At 42.1% G+C, this 21,721-nt stretch overlaps 1 protein-coding gene across 2 annotated transcripts in view; it reads left to right on the forward strand.

Moving 5' to 3' along the window:
- The window catches only part of GALNT9 (polypeptide N-acetylgalactosaminyltransferase 9), a 233,101-nt gene that overhangs the window by 190,423 nt on the left and 20,957 nt on the right, over positions 1–21,721 (forward strand). For both annotated transcript variants that reach the window (XM_090062430.1, XM_090062432.1), the window contains 2 exons: positions 15,935–16,120; positions 19,557–19,694. In XM_090062430.1, coding sequence (XP_089918556.1) covers positions 15,935–16,120; positions 19,557–19,694 — 324 coding nt within the window. The remainder of the gene's footprint in view (positions 1–15,934; positions 16,121–19,556; positions 19,695–21,721) is intronic.

Genomic DNA, 21,721 nt, shown 5'->3' on the forward strand with positions numbered 1-21,721 from the left:
TTGTAATGGGCCCCTACCCCATTACTGAAAGGAAGAGGGAGCCAAGGGTCAGTTGACCAGCTTAAACAGACTGATCATTGCAACAGGCCCATGGACAAAATGGTCACCTAGCCCAGGTGCAAGCAGTGACTGACACACCTGGGGCAGAAGTAGAAGGTCAGGTAACCCAGGCAGAGGTACATAAGCTTGAGGCTTGAACCGAAGAGGGGAGTCTGGCCATAGGGACCTGGAGGAGGCAGAGTTCTCAGTAGGAGCCAGGCCAGGCAGCTCACAGAAGGAGTCTAGACTGCAGAAGAGCCGAGAGGAAACTCTGCACAACCGAGCACCAATAGATGACTGCTGTAGGCTGGCATGGCAATGCTACCATAATGTACGATTAATAGGGGTGTGCGAAATGGGCCCTATTTGATTTGGATTTGGCCTGAATCGGGGGCAGTGATTCGATTTGTTGATTCAGATCACTGTCCCCGATTCAATTCGGCCAAATCCAAACCTGAAGATTTGATGCAGATTCAGAGAGTTGGTGATTTGGACATAGACACAGCCTTAAATGGTTTTTCGACATACTTCAAGGTACCAGGCACGGCCCGTGAATGCCACAATGCTGGGGTGGATGGAGCATCTCACAGGAGCACGGGGGATCTCCTGCATGCTCAGAGGCAGACCCAGAAGTACTTCCGGTCCACTTCCGCAGAGTGCGCAGGGGAACCCCCTGTGCTCCCCCGCACCCTCCTCGTTCGGCAGTTGGCTGCGGGGGGATGTGTGCTTCTGGGTCTGCTGCCAAGTGCACTGGGGAGCCCCCTGTGCTCCTGTGGGATGCTCCATCTGCCCCAGCATTGCAGCATTCACAAGCCGCCTGGTACCTTGAGGTTTGTAGAAAAAACATTTAAAGCTGTGTCTATGTCTGAATCACTGAATCTCTCTGAATCGATTCAGAGGGTTCCCATTCAATATGGAGAGATTAAAGGGTCTCCTGATTCGATTAGGATTCAGAGATTTGGCCACTGAAACGGGCCGAATCTCCGCCAAATCCAATTAGCAACCAAAGCTTCGCACAGCCCTAATGATTAAACCCAGGAGGGGAACTTTTTTTGGAGAAGATGCTCATGTTGTTCATCTGCATTTTTACTGGAGGACCAGACATGGCTGTAAGGGATGGTTAGGAAGTCACAGGGTGCTGCAGGGTCACCCCATGTAGAGCATCCTGGGGTCTGGGCCTTGCTGGGCCATGTCAGGGGCAGGAAGCCAACATCTTAAAAGGAGTACTGCTGTTTTTTCTGGAGGACTGTGATACCAGACAACAAAGATTGGGGTGTAAGTCCAGAGTCCACAAGGGTGAGACTGAAGGGGCCAAGAAGCCCATAGCCCTGCGGGGCCCAAAGCTCACATGGGGTAAGGACAGTGGCTGAGGGGCACCCGAGGGGCGAGACGAGAGCCGAGGACTAGATGCCTTTAATCCAAGCACCATGGATTCTGGGCAGAGGATCCCAGCCAGAGTGAAAAGGGCCAAGGCTAGAGGTCCTCAGCTCAGGCAAGGGCCAACCACCCAAAACTCCCTTTGCTCTCCAGGGATAGGCTCCTTGTTAAATAGCAACATCAAAGTGTGGCACACAAGATAACAGGGTGGGATCCTGAAGGAGCCAGCGGGGTATCAAGGTGGGGCCAAGCAGCAACCTCGTAGGGTGACTTTGCCACTCCAGCACTGTGCATGCTAGAGATGCATACGCTTTTGTAGGCAGCAGCTTCAGATCATCAGATACTATGAAGGGAGCCAGCAAGACACTGAGCCCAGGAGGGCAGATATTGCTTTTGTGTATTAGTGCAACGTCAGGGTTGTGCAAGGGCAACAGAATTTTTCCTGATGTTTCCACCTATCTAGTTACAGCGTCCTGTTTCTTTTGTAATGCTATTTCTACAAAATCTCTTCTGGCTTTGCTAACAAACTCAAGTTTGTCTTTGTACATGCACCTCTATTGCACCCTGCCAGTCTTCCAGCCGTCCACTTAACTCCTGATATAATCTGCCTCGTGGACTCAGCAGGAAATGACCTCATAAAAAAAAAAAATTTTTATAGCCAGTGTTACTAGGATTATACATGAACTTCCCCTAGGCAACTAATAAATACTGAACCATCTTGGTTTAGATATTTTCTGTTTCCTGGCTACCTTTTTTAATGTTTGTATGACATGATTGACCTATGCAATGTTATTCTCCCCTCATTTCTATTCAGGTTTCATGACCTGCCTTTCCCTGCCCCCACAACACCCTCTCCAAGATAATTCATTAAGTCTCTGCTTTTCTTTATAGAAGGGAATTCTAGCCCACTCATAAAACCATTATTTTCATCCACAGACATGCTCTGGTCAAAGAGGTAATGTTCTTTGTAAAATTGCGCAAAATGTGGATTTATAGCGATTGGATTAGCAGTTAAAGTATATGGGTCACTTTTAATATCATTTTAAATCCTATCTTCTCCCTCCTGTAGCAGCCAGGCTATTAATTTACCTGATTTATCTCTCCATGTATAAAATTTAGCTTTGCAGCAAGATGATGATGGCTGAGTGCAAGTTTCTCAAGGAAATATTTCAGTTTAGGTACACCCGAGCATTACTGTACCCTAAGAGGGTTAACAGAAGTCCATATCCTCCTCAGCGCAGAGACTTCTGAGTCTTTAATTAGTCTGAGATCCTGCTATAGTCCCTAAAGGAAATATGAAGGACATCCCATAAATTTCATGGTGAATAGCTCTCTTATTGTATCTCCATTGTCTCCCTCATTGACTTTTTCTCAAGGACCCCAGTACGGCTATAAAATATGTTAGAAAGGTTCGAAGGGAACAAGGACAAACAGATCCAAGCCCAGTGTAATTCTAACAGATACTTAAGGAAAATCTAGTATCAGTGCAACGAGTTCCTCTTTTAATAAAGAAAATTCTCTCTCATGCAACAGTCACTAAGAGCTCTTGGATCAGGCCTCTAAACAAGCAAGTCTATGAGGGGGTAGCAACACAGTCAAAACCCTGCACACTTGTTTCAGAAAATGTAATGGTTTGCCAAGAATAAATTGCTTGAGGTCCGTGACATAGAGAAACAGGAGACGCTCAGCCTGTATTAACAGTTTCAAAATACTGAATTTGCCTGACTCATCAAGACCACATGGGTCAAATTAAGCTTGTGCTGCATGAATTGCAGCTGCCAGAGTAAACATTAAAAGCCGATGGAAAACAATCACCTAGAGTTTGCTTCCTGCAGTAAGAGACAGAAAAATGAATCTATGTATTCTCAGGGACTGGGTATGTTAGAGGGAAGCAACAGTTGTGTCCTTTCGATGTTGCAGGCCATATGGCTCTGGGACCATTTTGTCACAAGACCTAGCCTTGGGCCCAGGACTATTTATATCTAGAATAGATATACATTATTCCTAGCAAGAATGGAAAGGGCCCAGGCTTATAGGATTGGTTTCAATCATAAGGCCAATCAGATGTTTCTCCTGTGTCTTTCTGGATCTAAATCTCGTGTTTAGATGCCCTGTAATCTTAGAGGGAAAGCATGGTGGAATCCAGAAGTTGTAAGGTGCGGCTATTTTCTTTCAGTTCTGAGCATGATTTTCTGTAGCTAAATCTGGCATACAATGTTTTTCTGACATGGAAAGATCTTTGCCTCTTGAGTGCACTGGGTAAATAGCATGGGATGTTTCTAGAGGCTTTTTTTTTTTAATGATAATTGTGGTTGACATTAGGGATGATCATAAAAGTATAATCCATGAATGTAAATGAGATCATATGATTAATTTAATCTTATACCATATTTTAGTATAATAGCTTCCTAGCTACAAATAGCCTCATATGTGAAAGAAATGAAAGGGTCCTTCATCTAATCTATCTGATGAAATATACAATTCTGCAGTCAAGAGTGACAATATGGAAAGGAAAACTCATCAATTTTAGATTAATTGCAGTAAACAATTGTCAAATATGTTATGTTCCCAGTGAACAATGCAGACCTGTTCCATGCTGCACATTAAACAATATTAGCTGGTTGTCTCTCTTTAATTTTTTTAAATCTAATCTTCCAAGCAGACACAATGAGAGAAATAAATATTTCATATGAAAAATCATAGTGCCTAATACATCCCTAAAGAACTGGAGATCAACATAAATTATAAACATTCTTGTGCTCTGGATGGTAATAGGACACTTTCTGGGCCTGTTCTTCTTTTACTTGGGAGAAATAGTAGTGATTGCCATTCCATGCCATGCTTAAGATTGAGTTGAGTTATAGTAACATCTTCCTAGACCTGTGTCCACTCTGAAGAACTATTCTTCTCTTTGCCTTGGTGTGATTAGGAATGTCCTTATGATTTTAGATTCAGATGCTTATGGTTGCCTGCATATTTTGGGTTTCATGCTAGACAGCATTTTGAAAGAGATTGAGAAAAGCCCAAATGTTTGACACTCCTGATGTAAGTCATCATGAAAAAGAAGTGGTGGAATCCCTAGTGCCTGAGCATAGGGGTTAGTGGGAATGCTGCAGTTTTCTGAAACAACACTAACTTGATTTTCAGCTTCTTCCACTTGTTTCTTAGGCTGGGCCAATTTGGCTAAGTACAGACAGTCAAAAAGCCCGAGACTGAATCGAGTCAATCTTTGCAGGTTAGTCTAAGCTATGTAGATTGAACTGATAAGCAAGTGAACAGACATTCACTATTGATTCTGGAAATGCAGCCACATGCCTGCAGCAGCCCAGGCCAGAATCTGGGGCGGGAGCTAGAGCATGCCTCCCTGGTCAGCTGGAGCAGACATCTTGGGCTAAGGCTAACCTGCCTACCTTGAAAGCGGGGGTTTGCAGGGGAGGTGCAAAGCATCCTGGGATGTTGTGGGGGGACTGTGAGTTAACTTGAATCTGGAGGGGATCTGGGATAGAAGTTCAATAAACTGATTTAACCTAAATCAGTTAAGTCTGATACTGCATCCATCTAGGTTTATCTTAAACTGGTTTCAGTCATTCTGAAAGTGGTTTATGTGCATTGAACTTCTGTTGTGCTGTAGATTTGAACCGGTTTCCAATCACTTATACCGGTTTATGTATAATTACTGTCCCTAGCCCTGATGTTATGTGTTGCTGATTGTTATATAGGTTCCTTTCCAGTTATGGGTTTTTTCATTTCTATTGCCTTCCTGGATTTCTTTTGAAATGGCTTTGATAAATTGAATTCAAAACCTCGCAGATAGAAAACATTAGATCTTTGATGGGCTTTACTTTGTAAAACTCCAATCATCGGCTTTTAAGAATTGCCATGCTGGGATATCATAAACTGTGTGATGTCTGAGTACTGTTAAAAATTCCCTCTATCTGTTCTATTTACTTGATGTGCCTTGCAGAAGCATTAAAGTCTGGGATAAGAGAAAGACTTCTTCCATTCTGGCTTGTGTTTCGCATTGTTTGGATGGACTTCAGAATCATTTCAATTAAACATCCAGGAGTCCATTTCTAGTGGGGTAAAAGCTTAAGGATCTACTTTTCAGATGTAATGAGCCTTCTCCTTTATGAAATGGTGTCACAGATGGGCTACTGTTGAAGTACAAAGAATTACAGTCATCAGTAGGGGAAGATAGAGAAGAAGCAACCTGCTGCCAAGGGCACGATGAAAAGTTGGTTTCCTCCAACCACTTGCTCGCTGCATGAAAGAAATAATAGCTTAGAAGATCATTCTCTCCTTTAAAAGGGGATCTCCTCTAATGCGCCAGATCTTAGGGCCTGGGGGGAAGCTGGAAATAATTTCCAGCTGCTGGCAGACAATTATAAGACAGCCTGCAGTGGATCTTAATTGTACTGCCTCCAAGCAGGCACATCCAGTGGCAGAAATTTTCTAGCCTTAATTTTGTAACAGGCCCGCAGTCTCAGATTAGCTTATATCCATTCTGTTTTTAGTTTGTCTTGGTTCCCCAGGCTGTATGCTGGAGAGAGGCAAAGTGCTTCCTTCTTTTTAGTACAGAAAATACTGTTGCGGGGGGTGGGGTTGTAGGGGAGACTGGACAGAAATGGAATGGGACAGATGGGCTGAACCCATCCAGGCATGGAGGCAAGGGCTGCAGTCTACAAACAAAACTGTGTGGGTCGAGGTTCCATAAAGGACAAAGCAGAAGATATATATATTGTATAATAGGTCTTAAACTTGCAGGTGGTGACAGCATAAGGCAGTATGAGTACTTATATCACCTTTTCTTTCGGATGGAGTTTCTGTAAAATAAGGAGCACGCAACACAGCATGGAGTAAAAGGGAGAATGTGCCAAGGACACAAAGTGCAGGTATATATCATACTGGATAATGCTAGTCCACACCACTATGAATACATGCTCTAGTCCTGGTTCCTGGTTCATATATGCGAAATGACAAAAAATGTCATGTAGCTGTTGGTCTTGGTTCTAGGCACATCTGGTATTACTCAAATAACCCTGTCCGGAGATTTGCACTGTGGTTGCTAGAGTTTGAGTTGGAGCTATGGTTAGGAATTAGGGGTGTGCAAAGCGGGCCCTATTCAATTCGGATTCAGCCCAAATCAGGGATAGTGATTTGGCCTGAATCAGGGACAGTGATTCAATTCATTGATTCGGATCACTGTCCCTGATTCAATATGGCCAAACCTGAATCTGAAGATTCAATGCTGATTCAGGCCCCTTGGTGCACTCCCCGGAGGACCCGGAAGTGGACTGGAAGTGTTTCTGGTCCACTTCTGGGTCTGCTGCCGAGCACACTGGGGAGCTCCCCACGCTTCTGCAGGACTCTCCATGCACCCAGCACTGCAGCACTCATGAGCCCCCTGCTACCTAGAGGTATGTAGAAAAAACATTTTAAAGCTGTCTCTGTCTGAATCGCTGAATCTTTCCAAATCTATTCGGAAGGTTCCAATTTGATTCAGAGAAATTAAAGGGTCCTCTGATTTGATTCAGATTCGGAGATTTGACCACCAAATTGGGCCGAATATCCACCGAATTGAATCAGGGACTGAAGCTTCACACAGCCCTATTAGAAATGCTTGGTTTTGCCAAGTTATGGCTCAGCATAGGAGGACTGGGGACTGCAAGTTAGGGTGTGGTACTAGCTCTCTGGGATACGGTTATGTGCAGGTTGCTAGAGTTCCCTGTGTTAGTCTTGGGGATGCAATTGTGATGGCTCAAAGAAGTGTGGAGTAAGCAGAGCTAGCAGGTCAGTGCAGTATATGGTTAGGCATATAGGTACATGGCTCTGGGGCTAGGTTTAGGGTTAAAGAACCAAGTACCTGCAACCCTAGATTGAACTAAAAGCACCACCACTTGCCCTACCTGGATAAGTCTTATACCTCCAAGTCTAACATAGAGAGGGAGCGTGGCTGTTCCCTTCACTTATGCCCCCAAATCTAACAGAAAAACCTCTAGCAGCATCAACAAAACCCTAGCCTGGAGAGCCCTGCTGGCTGCTAGCCCATGGTTCCCTATCAACCCATCCTGAGCAACTCTAAGTGTCACCACTTATTTCAGGTATAATCTGGAACTCCTGTGGTCACTAGGGCAGGAATTTCATGCACCAGAAAAGGGAAAAGACTTTTAAAAGTTTATGTTGAAAAATTAGCTTATGTTGAATGGCTTGCTAAACTAGACAATAGAAAATGCTATGCATAAGCAGCCTGATTCTTCATTCACATTCAAGTCTTCTTGGCATCTACAACCTAATGGCAAGGTAATCCAATTTTCAGTTTGTATCTGCACCAGTATAAATTTGGCACAGTTCCACTAAATGTGGCCCACATGATGACCTGCCCATATTACACCATCAGCAGTGACATGGGCCTGGTAACCCAAGCACATTTAAACATCTGTATGTGTTTTTAAGATCGTCTCCCAGTTGACTCCAGTTAGGAAGTGCTTTGTGAACCTTTGAATGTTTGCAAGAACTGACAGTAGAGAACTGACTGAAAATCTGTTTTAATAAATTTCTGCTCCAGCTACTGTTTGGATCTCTGTAGGGGAAGCATAAATCCCTGAGAGAGAGTGATTTCTTGGGAGCAAATCCAACACAGGGGTAAATCTTTGCAAAAAGACCAAATATTCTGGATGCTTCTTCTGCGGTTCTTTAAGTAGCATGTTTTTTGATGGAGGAGGTTCCTGCTGCAAGCTTTTATTCTTCTCTCAACTCTCCCTCAGTGACTAACTTTCAGAGCAAGATGCAGATTTCTGTTATTGTTGCTGCTTCTCCTCTGATCTTTCTCTCTTTCCTGTGAAACCCAACAAGAGATCCAACTAAATTTCCAAGGGTAGGACTTAGCCAACAAATGTTTTTCTCCAGCTATTCTCATGTGAGCCAAAGCAACGACCCCTATATAGCAAGGATAGCAGTACAAAATCAAATCATGAGAGAGCTGGTTCTAAAGCCATATGCATTTTTTTTTGGCAAGGGAAGATAAATCCTCTCTGCTACTGTCTGCTTTTGGAATGTGTTTTTTCCATCAGTGCTTTTGATCATGTGTATAAAAATGGCGGCGAAGATTTGATATTCATTACTGTTTTTTCAAGTAAAACAAATATTTTCACTTGCTGCTCTGGAGACAATTACTTCCAGAACTCGAGGTTCAGCGTAACAAAATGGTGGATGCTTTTCAATTGACAGAGGATTAGATCCCTGACGTCTAATTTAGTAATTAGTAGAAGTCCCTTCAAATATGAGACCACTTCCTTGCAAATTGTTCAGTTTTGTATGAAATTCTGTGTTGTTGGCATTGTCTTTCATGTAGGAAGACACAGCACTGCTCCAAATAGTTTGCTACACATAGGAATTACTTCTGCTATGTAAGATTGGAACTTCATCGAGCTCAACATCTCACCTCTAGCAACAGCCAGTATCAGAACTGGTCATATTTTTTGGTCAAGATTTTTTTTTGATGGACATTTTTTTTTAATTTTTCTTTTTTTGCCACAGTGAACACTTGAAACAACAAGGACAAAATCTATCTAAAGGCTTGGCTTTTCTGACCAAATAGGATCATTTTACTAAAAAGATGAGATTTTGAAACCCAAACATTTTGGGGGTAAAAGATTTAAAAATTTTCAGGATTTTTTTTTGGGGGTGGGGGGTGGGGGGGATGTTCAGAAGAAAAGTTCATATTTTTAATTAATAAAAATGGCGAGGTGCTAAGATGATGGACCTGTGGAAAGTTTTATGCATTTCAGGTGACAACCGTCTTCCCGAGGAGGGCCAGGGCCTCAAGCCCCTACATACTTGACTCTTCTTGTCAACCAAAATGCCAAAGAGGATTTTTAACCCTTTCAAATTGACCCTCTTCTCCTTAATTGCATAACCTTTTGGTGACGCATGAAGACATGTTGAAGACCAAGTAAAGTACAATAGAGTTGTCTGAACGTTGCTTAATATTTGGACACAAAATAAATGCTGAAGTCTCCTTTTTATCGATATTCTGATGTCTAGGGGAAATAACTATGATGCAATGTACAGTAAATATTTTACTATAGGCCAGCATATCTCAGGTGTACAGGTATAGCTTGTAATTAGCACTAGTACATCTCTGCAGCATAAAATATAAACAGTACCACTCAGACTGTAATTTAGCACTGATGTGAGTACTTGTTCCTCTTAATATTTAATATGTCTGTTTGTGTTGCAAATAGCAAAGTTGATTGAGATAATTAGCCACCAAAACACTAAGGTAACGCAACTATAGTAACATTTATATTGCCATCAGTTTTGTTTATAGCAGCCCAAAGAGCAACATTCAAATGAGAAATTAACTACAATTAGAAAAGAAATTGAGTGCTTCTTGGAGTTACTTGATCATGTCTTAAAAGAGCGCACCGTGTTATGCTCACTCCGATGCCAGGTTAACCCCCTAAAGCTCCAGGTTTAGCAGCTGCATTAAGAGAGTCAAGACAGCAAGAGAGAAGCCAATTTTCTACTCTGCAGAAGCTGTTGCCACTTAGACGGTATTAGCCTCCATACCCCATCCAGAGCACATTCTCCAAACCCATGCCCAACCTACTTTAACTGCTACCTTCAAATAGATACTCCCACCCAACTTTGTCCCTCTGTTGTCAAGACGGTAGAGGCAAGATTACTACTACTTTGTCTGATAAGAACAAAAGTACTATGTCTGTTTTTTGGTAGTACGCAAGCCTGTAATGGAGTGAGCCAGATGATTCATATCCACTTTCCTGGTGAGCTAGCCTTGAAATATAATGCACTCATTTATTTTCAGACACTCTACCAGGCAAATGTCTGACGTTGGAGACTTGCTGCCATCCAGAGGAGGCAGAGGTCCTGCTGTCTCTGTGATGGACAGGTCTTCTGACTCTTTGACTGTGACCCTCTGGCATCTCTCCTGACACTTGCAGATGGGGGGTGAGGGGTGGAGCCTCATTTTAATCTACAGGAGAGGAGACTATGCTCTCCCTTATCCCTCTTTGTCTCCTCCAAAGTGTCTGGTGGAAAGATTAGACACTGTTTCTATAATGCTGTTTCTCACACAGGCAACAGCCAGAGGCATTATATTAAAAAGCAGCAGCTCGCAGAGGGACAGATTTTTAAATATGTTCAGGCACCCAACTCCCATTTAAATCAACGAATTGGGATTGTTTATATGGTACCTTGATGCCTTAATAAACCTAGGCCAACATGGCTTAGGTTCTTCCTGTTTTTCCTTACCTCCTTACTTCCTTTCTTTACATAGTTATTCAGTTGTCTTGTCCATCAGACCAGATAGCACTAATGAGAGCCTGATTTGGTGGTTAGGATATTCAGTGAATATTCACTTCACACACAGAGTGATGAAAAGTAATTTATTTGTGTAAATTGGAACAGCTCCAATAGAAGAAACCCACCAAGGAATGAACAGTAATCTGGTAGCAAGGTACTTGGTTGTGATGTGGGAGAATATTCCCTTGGCTGTGATGTGGGAGAGCAGCATCCAGAGAGTGGTAGCGGATGAGTCATTTTCGACTTGGAGGGATGTGGGCAGTGGGGTCCCCCAGGGCTCGGTCCTCGGACCCGCACTGTTCAACATCTTCATCAGCGACTGGGACAAGGGGGTGAAAAGCACCCTGTTCACATTTGCAGATGACAATAAGATGTGGGGTGAAGTGGGCATGCTGGAGGAGAGGGACAGGCTACAACTAGATCTGGACAGGTTACAGGGGTGGGCAGATGAGAACAGGATGGGTTTCAACACTGACAAGTGCAAGGTGCTGCACTTGGGGAGGAAGAACAAGCACCATACCTACAGGTTGGGGAACTCCCTTCTCATCAGCACAGAGGCAGAAAAGGATCTTGGAGTCATCGTTGATGCCAAGATGAACATGGGCCGGCAGTGTGGGAAGGCAGTCAGGAAGGCCAACCGCACCTTGTCATGCACCCACAGATGCATCACCAGCAGCTCCAAGGAGGTGATCCTCCCTCTCTGTGCAGCACTGGTCAGGCCACAGCTGGAGTACTGCATCCAGTTCTGGGTGCCGCACTTGAAGAGGGATGTGGACAACATGGAGAGGGTCTGGAGGAGGGCCACTCGCATGGTCATGGGGCAGCAGGCCAGGCCCTACGAGGAGAGGCTACGGGACCTGAACCTGTTCAGCCTCCACAAGAGAAGGCTGAGAGGGGATCTGGTGGCCATCTATAAACTGGTCAAGGGGCACCAGCAGGAAATAGCAGACGGCCTGTTCCCCCAAGCACTATTGGGAATAGCAAGGAATAACGGCCATAAGTTGACTGGGAATAGATTCAGGCTGGACATCAGGAGGCACTACTTCACTGTCAGGCCACCTAGGAGCTGGAACCAATTTTCAAGGGAAGTGGTGCTCACTCCTACCCTGGGGGTCTTCAAAAGGAGGCTAGACAATCACCTTGCCAGGGTCATTTGACCCCAGCATTCTTTCCTGACCATGGCAGGGGATGATCTGCACAGGTCCCTTCCAACCCTACCAACTATGAAACCAGCTATGAAACTATTAGGGCAGGTACTTGAACATGGGTCTTCTGCCCAACAGACTATTGGCACCTTCACTATCTGGTCACTTTTCTAGCTTTCATGGGTTGTGACCAGCAGTTGCACCCTAGCCCTAAGAAATCTTGCCCCAAGATTATTCCTTCATACCCATGAAAACTGTGGGTTTCAGTGAATCACTGTTTTTTCAATCAAAAAAAAAAAAAAAGAGGTGCCATTTGAAAAAGTCCTGACCAGTTCTATTTGTGCTTCATTTCAAGCAGATATCTTCTTCCTAGAAAACTGGTGGTAGAAGTGGGTAGGTGGAAATGAAATGTAAAGAAAATCTTGAGTGCCTGCAGGTGGGCTAATCATACTGCTGTGCAAATTTGTACTGACTGCTAAGCAACAAAGAGCATGTTCGACAGGGTGAGAATTCTGTACCCTAAGGCAGAATTTTTCGGTTTTGTTTCCTTCAAAACCAGGTGTCCAATTTCCCTGTGGATTTCATCTGGGGAGAATTTATCCCTGGTAAATAACTGTTCATGTTGAATTTATAGATGAGCTAAACTCTTTGCTTTAATGCTGCGGTTTAGTACCTCCTTGCTTCTCCATTTTGCATAAGCATCAGTGTTGGAGGGAAATAAATCTGTCACTCAGGTAATGTATTTGCCCTTGGTATCAAAATATATAAATAAAAATTACAAGGTCATTAACCATATCAAAGGAAAGAAAAATGTGCCGTACATTATATGGCTGGGTCGGGCAAACAGCAATATACTGAAGTGTACTGTGCATTTTCTATTCAGATCATGAAAATTAATTGACTCCTTTTTGCACTTCCTTTTTGCAGTGGAAACTCTAGGCATATGTCGGTCCAAATTTATGAGCAGTGTGTTTTCTTGTGCATTTCATTTATCAAATGCAAATTCCTGTGACCAGTGATTTACTGCACAACTGCTTGAAGGGCAACAAATAAATAAATATTATCTTGATAAGTATTCAAAAAGCAGAGTAGAGGGATAAGATTTTATCTGCTCTTCTCCAAGCAATTTATCTTGGTCTCCAAGAAGGCAGGCTCTGTGTAGGTACAACTTCCCTTGTCCTATCATGGAGTCTAACTTGCTTGGAAAATAAGTTGTTATCCTCAGCAATATGTGGCCTTGGAAAGCTATGGACTATTGATTGTATTTTATCTTTTATTTACTTCAGTAAGACCTTTTTTTTTTTTAGAGAGGTTCCCTAGGGAGGTGGAGAATGTACCACCCCTTTGTGACTGAGAGCCGTCTTTGGAAAATTGTTCCTTCTTTGTTTCCACTGTCTGTATTGGGTAGGAGAAAGACAACAGAAAAAATGTATTGATAGGCCTCACCAGCAGTGAATTATTATTCACTGGCTGGGTCTACATGTGCACCTTACTGTGTGGTAGACTGATCAGCTGCAGAGTAAAGCATCACTGTCTACACATGCAATGGTATTAGGCCTCAGTTAACTAATTAACACTGCTGGTGCAGAACTATCTTGCAGTGAAGCAATTAACTGTAATTAAATGTGCATACAGATGCTGACTGTGGACATAAATTGTGCCCAGGCAGCAGGGGCCAGACTCCTGCCTGCCTGCTGCCTAGCCACATGGCTCTGCATTTGCAGCACCCTTGTGCCCCAGCCAGCCCCTCCACTGCCTACCACCCTCACCAAGAGCTCAGAGCAGAACAGGGCAGGAGCGGCCCTGGTGTAAACTGCTCTGCCCCAGCTCAGATTGCTACTTTTCCAGGCCCATGTGTAGATGCTGTGCCCAGAAGTAGTTATGTCCAGCTCAAGCTGCTCCAGGGTTTATTGCTTCAAATTAATTGTACATGTAGATGCACGCACTGCTGTCTCCATTCAAGAGTTCTGTTCCAACCAGGTAACTCAGTGATCAAATAAGGCTAAAGGCAGCACTTGCTTATAAGGAGAGAATGGTTCAACTGAAAATTGAAGAAGTTTGTGGGGGGGGCAATTTTTTTTAAAAATGCGAAAATTGCCTGATTTTTGAAAAGTAGTGAAATTAGTGCTGTGCGTAGGTCCCACTGCTTTGTGGCCACTTGCTTCCTGCAGGAGCTAAGTGGGCACGTAGCATCTACTCTTAAATAACCAGACCTCAGTTCTGCCTAGTATACGTGGTTTGATCAAAAAGTTCTAAGACTTGATGTTCGGGGTATCATTCATCAGAAATTTGTACCGGGTGGTCAAACAATCAATCAGGCCTTTTATAAAGAGGTTTTGATTCGATTGAGGGATAAAGTTAGGAGAAACCACCGCGAGCTGTGTGAAAATGGTCGATGGTTTCTGCACTGTGACAATGCTCCTTCACGCACTGCTGTCTCCATTCAAGAATTTTTGGCTGAAAAAAACATTCCTGTGATACCACACCCTCCGTATTCACCTGACTTTGCCCCATGTGATTTTTTTCTGCGCCCAAAAATCAAAACGAAGCTGAAAGGAAGGAGATTTGATGACATTCTAACCATATGAGAATGTGAAAGTGGAACTCAAAAAACTCACAGTTGAAGACTTCCAGCATTGCTTCTGAAAGTGGCAGGAGCACTGGGGCACGTGCATACCATCTGGGGGAGATTACTTCGAAGGGGACAGCTCATAAAAATGTTGTTTGTACACTATTCGTTAAAATAAAGGCTAAGTCTTAGAACTTTTGGATCACCCCTCATATGTAGGGGTGTAAATAGAAAAGTTCATCCTCACTCATTACTCCCTCATGCAGGCATGAAAATAGAACAAGGAGGAAGCTTGGCCAATGAGCTTACCCTGAAACAGTTGAGGAATGAATTTGAGAGATAAATATAAGTAATTTGTGCCTGTGGTGAACTTCAAGGAATAAGAGTCACTCCAGGGGAAGCTTATAGTGATGTGTGAGTGGCTGGGTGCAAATGTCTACCACCCTGTGTTAATTCATTCAGTGCTGAGACTAGAGTCTTATTCCCAGGCAACTTCCAGTGGCAGTTCTGTTCCAACCAGGTAACTCAGTGATCAAATAAGGCTAAAGGCAGCACTTGCTTATAAGGAGAGAATGGTTCAACTGAAAATTGAAGAAGTTTGTGGGGGGGGGGGCAATTTTTTTAAAAAATGGGAAAATCACCTGATTTTTGAAAAAATAGAGCATGCATATGTATAGTGGGGAAATGAATGTGTCTTCCAATGGCTTTCTGTTCATATCTCTCACGTAGATAATTCCTTTCATTCTCCTCCCTGTCAAACCAAAAGGTGTGCTTCTATCTTCTGCATAAAGGCCCTTGTGTTCAATTCCTCAGCTGGTACACTCATGCACACTTATATGTACATAATCCACCTTCTTTTAGAAATGGTCAAACTGGAGCTAACACAAGTGCATTCGTTTATTTGTGGGGTATAGGTTGTAGCTGTGTTGTTCTAAGGACATAGGCAGACAAGATTCTTTGCATAAATCTGGTATCTTTTCTTAGCCCAGCTAAAATAGTTGGAAAAAATTCTTCTTTGCCAGCTTTTGGGTACAAATACCCTTCTTCTGGCTGAGGAAGTCTGCAGTTGTTCTGACAGATGAAAGAAGACTCTTTCCAACTATTTTAGTTGGTCTAATTAAAGTTATTGGATTTACCCAAAGAACCTTGTCTTCCTTAGTTTATTGGCAAATTTCCTGCCAAAATTGATCCCCAGTATATACGACATGGAATATGGTGACCCCATACCTCAGCTGAAGGACTGACTTCACTGGAGTTGTGGCAGTTTATATTAGTCGAATTTGGTCCCTGACATTCAGGTCTCCAATTTTCTCCTTCAGTAGTTGTTCTGCCTAAGAACTGAAAGAGTAGCATTGTTATCTCAAGCTCACAGATGTTGATGTGTCACTGGAGACAGTATCTTACAATCAACAACCATGTCAGCCTGCTTTTTCGGAGACATTTCTCCTTGTTTCATGGTTTCATCCTCAAACTCTCACAGGTCTGGCAGTGTGGAGGAAGCATGGAAGTCTTACCTTGCTCTAGAGTGGCTCACATTGAACGCACAAAGAAACCTTACAACAATGACATAGACTACTATGCGAAGCGCAATGCCTTGCGAGCTGCTGAGGTCTGGATGGACGATTTCAAGTCACACGTTTACATGGCATGGAATATCCCAATGACGGTAAGTGAAGACCACATCATATATCCTAAACGGAGGCAGAGAAGCGTAAGTGTCTGCTCTGAGTTAGCACCCTTCACACTTGATGTGAATCAAGGCAGCAAACATTCAGAACAAAAACTACCATCTTAATTTACCTCCCCAGAATAAGTTAAATTGAGCGTTGATGAGTGGTGACTCAGATGGCCTGGCCTTACAGATGTACTTCCTGGGAATAAGTTGTTAATTAGGAGGACATTATTCTTCAAGGTGCTCAAATGTTACAGTCCTGCCAGACTGTATAAAGATTTTGCTGCATTGTGCTTGTCAATGGAATTTATTAGTGTAAAACTGTGTATCAGACAGGGGAATGAGGCCCAGACTTTATCTTAATTTGGAGATCGGTGACTATATTATAGACAGGTTGCTCTCTTATACTTTGCATCATATATTTCTGAGAAGTGCTCATCATGGTTGCTTCCTCTAGGAAATGTTAGGGAAAATACTACTAAATAAAAATAATAAATTAACTTCCTGTTTGTCTGTGATGATGCATCAGTTGAGAAGAACTGTAAAAGATGAGACATTTGGTCTTGCACGATAATGTCATGGGGAAGCTGATTTGCTTTTTTGTCTGCTTTGTCCTTTAGTGGCTTTTGGTCCAGGTAGTGTACATGGAAAAAACAGACAAGTTAAACCACAGTACAATCATTTAATAATGGGACGTGCATAGTAAATGCTTCATCCAAGCTCACTGAACTAAATGGAAAGGCTCCTATTGAATTCTGTATATATGTGCTTTGGATCAGGGCCTGAATGAGGAAAAAGTCAGCTGCACACCTGTGAATGTTTCATGTTATGCCCTAGGACCCACTAAAGTTAATGAGCATCCTTCCGTTGACTTCAACGGATTTGGATTAGTCCCTAAATACCTATATTAATGATATACCTTCCCAACGCGGTATTTTGAGTGTTAGATTAAATACCAGAATCTAGGCATAGATGCAAAGAATCCAGGTCCCCTTCAGATGAACATACTGTCCAGACTGCATAAATTTAGAGGAGCCATGCTCCATCCATTTTGCTGCCCATGACCACATGTTGGACGTTGAAGAGTACGTCCAGTGGGTCACTGTTTCAGCTGCTAGTGTTTCACATATGAATTAATTTTCTATGGAAGATACTTCTCAGCTGAATTAGAGCGCCGCATCTTTTTGCACGAGGCTGTTGTTTAGAAGTCTTTTTGCTTCCCCTGTATTAACTTGTGTCAAATGAGGTGATGGGAAAGACAAAGACATCTGCATCAATAACACAAATATTTTCTTTTCCACCCATCCAGACTCCGTTTGCATTCCTTTGAACGGCCTCTTAGTTTCCTGATAGACAGAGGAAAAAATAACTCTGGTAAATTTATTTGCTTGACGGTTTCCACAAATGAAAATAAAAAAGGCATTTAAATAAACATTTACACCTAAACATGATTCTCTTTAATCTCTCTAAGATTAGCTTTGGATGCAGTTCTCTGCACTGAACTAGACAGCGGTGCTTTGAAAAACTAGGCATGTCTACATTAGGAAGCATAAAACTAGCAAGAAACATTGTACATTAAAATTTACTTTCCATAAAAGAAATTGATTGATAAAATGCACATCATAAAAATAACCCCATTAGTTCTTGCCAAGAGGAAGTGAGGATGCTACTATTTCACAGATCTAATGCACTGTGGTATCCAGGCTATGAGGAATAAAAGGTACCGTACACTTATTAACAGACATATAGTTGATAGAGGACTGGAAAAATCACTGATTAGTCTCAGAGCATGAGCTACACAGTTCACCCACATAATAAACATTGTGTGCTTCCTTAACACCATCACATAGCATATAACACAATTACTTACTCTATAATCTGCGCATAACACTACATCTTACATCAGACAAATACAACTATGGTAGTAGCTGCTCGTTACACTGGCTTCATGTTCAGTTGGAGGTAAGAGTAGGACTGCCTAATTATGAAGTAGCGAATACTACTTACTAGCAAAGTAGTAGCATTGCTGAATCCTATCATATCAGAATTAGTCCACGTAGCACTGTAATTCACCTTACCCCTTCCATATTTGATCGGTATGTCAAGCCACGGGAGAATGGCATGCATCCTGACTAACACATGGTCCATCAACACAACAAAACTGAACACTTCAACAAGGCAGGGAAATATTCTTTCCATCTACAAAAGATTTGGTTTACCCCTTCCTGTGATCTATTCCCTCCTGATTTCAGGGACCCAGGAATCTTACTTTATGTGATTTTATGGTATTAGCTGCATACGATTCATGAAATGCTGTTCTTTAGGGTAGCCTTCATTTGAATGGATGTTGCATAGAAAAATCCAGGCAAAACAGGTACCCGCAAGTGGCAGTGAGTACAGCAGAACCTTTGCATAATAAATAGAAAAGGCTTTTCATTGCTAAACTTGTATTCTCTGCCAGAAAGTGTATCTCTGGTAGGGAGTCTAATAAACCTGCAGCTAAGATTTGCTGCTGCCTTGTAATCCTGTATTGGATACTGTCTGTAAAGCACTTAGTGATCTTTCTGCAGGAAATGTATATGGTATTTCAATTTGAGCCATGTAAAACTTGCTAGTTTCAGTTCAGAAAGCAAGCAGAAGTTGAGACAGATATCCAGGTGATGTAAATCAACACTCAAGTCTTGCTTCTCGTCATTACATCAATAGAGCTCTGCTGTTTTTTACGGGCCAAGGATTTGGTCCTCTTTTCATTTTGGAAGAAAGCAAGGCCTTCGTTCCACCTGTATTTTGCGCTGAATGCTACCTTCCAACATATGCAAAATCTCAAAGCAAAATTCCACCGCTGATAGTGAGGTTTTTTTTTACCTTGTGTTGCATCAAACAAACTACAGGTCCACAATTCAGCTCGGAGTCTTTGGACATTGGATGAAGATCTATTCAAAAGTTTCATGAGCTTTAATGAACCTTTTAACAGGTCTGTGTTGAGTTTTGAAGGCTTGATTTCATTTACACTGGTGGAGCTGTATAGAAGTTACTGGTATTATACCACTGAAAGGCTGTTATGGCGTATGTCAGAATTAGGCCCAGAATTTACAGGGGAGTTAAAGTTATATTGTAAAACATTAGCAGAGCTGTATGTGCTAGTCTTCTCTTCTTTTTTTTAAGGTTCTTTTTTAATTTTTCTTTTGCTATGGTTTATTTATGGTGCATTTGTTTTTCTTTATTCGTTTCTCTTCTTTTTCTCGTGAAGTTCCATTAATATTTATTGTCGGTTCTCAAAGGCTGTTCAACGAGTTGCTGCTTACAAGGGAAAGTGGGAATGGGGGGAATGTGACTTGTAAACAGAATGAACTCCAATTTAGTTTTACGTACAAAAGACAACAGTGTAGTCATTGTAATGGGATTTCTCTGTTATATTTCTGCTTTGCAGAACCCAGGAGTTGACTTTGGAGATGTTTCAGAAAGAATAGCTCTACGGCAGCGACTGCAGTGCCGGAGTTTTAAGTGGTACTTGGAGCATGTTTATCCTGAAATGAGGATTTACAATAATACAATCACTTATGGAGAGGTACTGCATGTCTTTGAAAATACATCATAACTGTATTAGAGCATTCCTTTCATCTTAGTGAATGGGCATCAGACAACACAGTGAAATTTAAAATTGATACGATAGCAGGAACACAAACACTTTCCTATGCTTTTTAAATCAAGTCTAGAAAGTGTAGGCTCTGTGAAGTGTTCCCTCTCTTCCTGGAGTAAATAAGATTAAATAACTCCTATGAACAATGAAACGCAGTTTCTTGGGTTTTAGCTAACAACAGCCCTAAGAATGTAAATTCAGAAGTATTGAATTCAAAATGGGACAGCACAAAATGGGACAGCACAAATGAGAGCATCACAAAGTTTGCAGTTGAGACAGCCAAGGTAGTTAATCAAAAGTAGGAAGAGCACTGGCTTTCCTCCTCTTTGGATTCCTCTAAGATCTTTTGATGGAGGTGGATCACTTTCTGAAAATCCTGGTAACTAGGAAAAAAATCAAATATCACTGTGAGAAGATGAATGTAGACTCCAAGTGGGAGAATTTTGCATTCAAGACAAGTATCCAGGTTGTAGCCATATTGGTCTAGAGGAAAAACAAACCAAAACGCATGGAAAAAGTGATCTCTTTTATTAGACCAACTAGATATTTGCAAACGATTGTTTTATTTATTTGCAAGCTTTTGGGCACACTTGCCCTTCATCAGGCATAGAAGAGAGCAGAGACTGTAAAAGTTCTCCTAGGTAGAAATGAAAATTTATATTTCACAGGAGAGCTGAAGGTGTGGTAAAATCTCCTGTTTGGAATATTTGATTTTGTCCAGGTTAGGCACAGAGAAAGGTTGAAAAAGTTTTTTTACCTCAAAGTTGTCTGGTGGCAAGCAAGATGTAGAAGCATATTTCCTTCAGGTTACAATATTTCATATTTCACAGAAGAGTGGTAAGATGGAAGAGCTTTTGATTCCTTTTGCATTCAAGACAAGAAACTAAAAATAGAAATAATCACTTAGTTCCATTCAGGTTCTTCTCTCTTACTCTCACCTTTCTTCCAAGGCTGAATAATATCTTACACAATCTAACTGAATTTTCTGTAAGTAAATAGATGAGCCCAGATATAATAGAACTTGGAAGAGGTTTAGATTTATACCCAAATTTTGTGGCTTAGTCCTTTCTCTTATAATAGTCACTGAAATAGCCTTCCTAAAAAACTGAAATAGCCTTCCCTAAAGCTTGAGGCAAAGTACAGACAGTCATAAAGTCCAAGGCTGAATCAGTTCAATCTTTGTAGGTTAGTCTAAACTGCATAGATTGAACCAATAAGCAAGTAAACAGACATTCACTTTTGATTCCAGGCATGTAGCCACATGCCTGCAGTGGCCCAGGCCAGAAGCCAAGGGGAGCTAGAGCACATCCCTGCTGACAGATTGGGCCAAGGCTAGCCCCCCCCCCACCTTTGCAAGGGGAGGTGGGGGGGGTGCAAAGCATCCTGGGATGCTGGGGGGCTGTGAATTAACTTGAAACTGGAAGGGATCTAGGACAGAAGTTCAGTAACCTGATGTAACCTAAATCAGCTAAGTCTGATACTACATCCATCCAGGTTTATCTTAAACTGGCTTTGTCCATTCTGAAAACAGCTTATGTGCAGTGAACTTCTGTTGTGTTACAGGTTTGAACTGGTTTCCGATCACTTATACTGCTCTGTGTGTAATTTCTGTCCCTGTCCCAAAAGTGTATCTTCAAGTTTAGCTCATCCATAAGGCTTTGCTTTTTAGTAAACATACAAACAGGTTATAGCATAATTTTGCATTCAGTAAGGACTAGTGTGACTTCTGCCTGCAAAATGGGGAGAGTAGAAACTCCCCTGTTGCATAATTGTTAATAAAGATTTTTTTTTTTTAAATTTCCTGCTTAAGTTACCTTTAAATCCTTAGGCAGTGAGGTTTCATGCAAGAGGTAAATGACTTCCTTCCTTCCTGTTCTGTTTGATTGAATTCATATAAAAATAGGTGAGTCACTTTAGATATTGATGCAAAGTGCAGGTTTTATTAGGTAATATCA

Source organism: Crocodylus siamensis, chromosome 9, assembly GCF_052110815.1.
Source record: "Crocodylus siamensis isolate JL-2025a chromosome 9, ASM5211081v1, whole genome shotgun sequence".
Classification (NCBI taxonomy): Eukaryota; Metazoa; Chordata; order Crocodylia; family Crocodylidae; genus Crocodylus; species Crocodylus siamensis.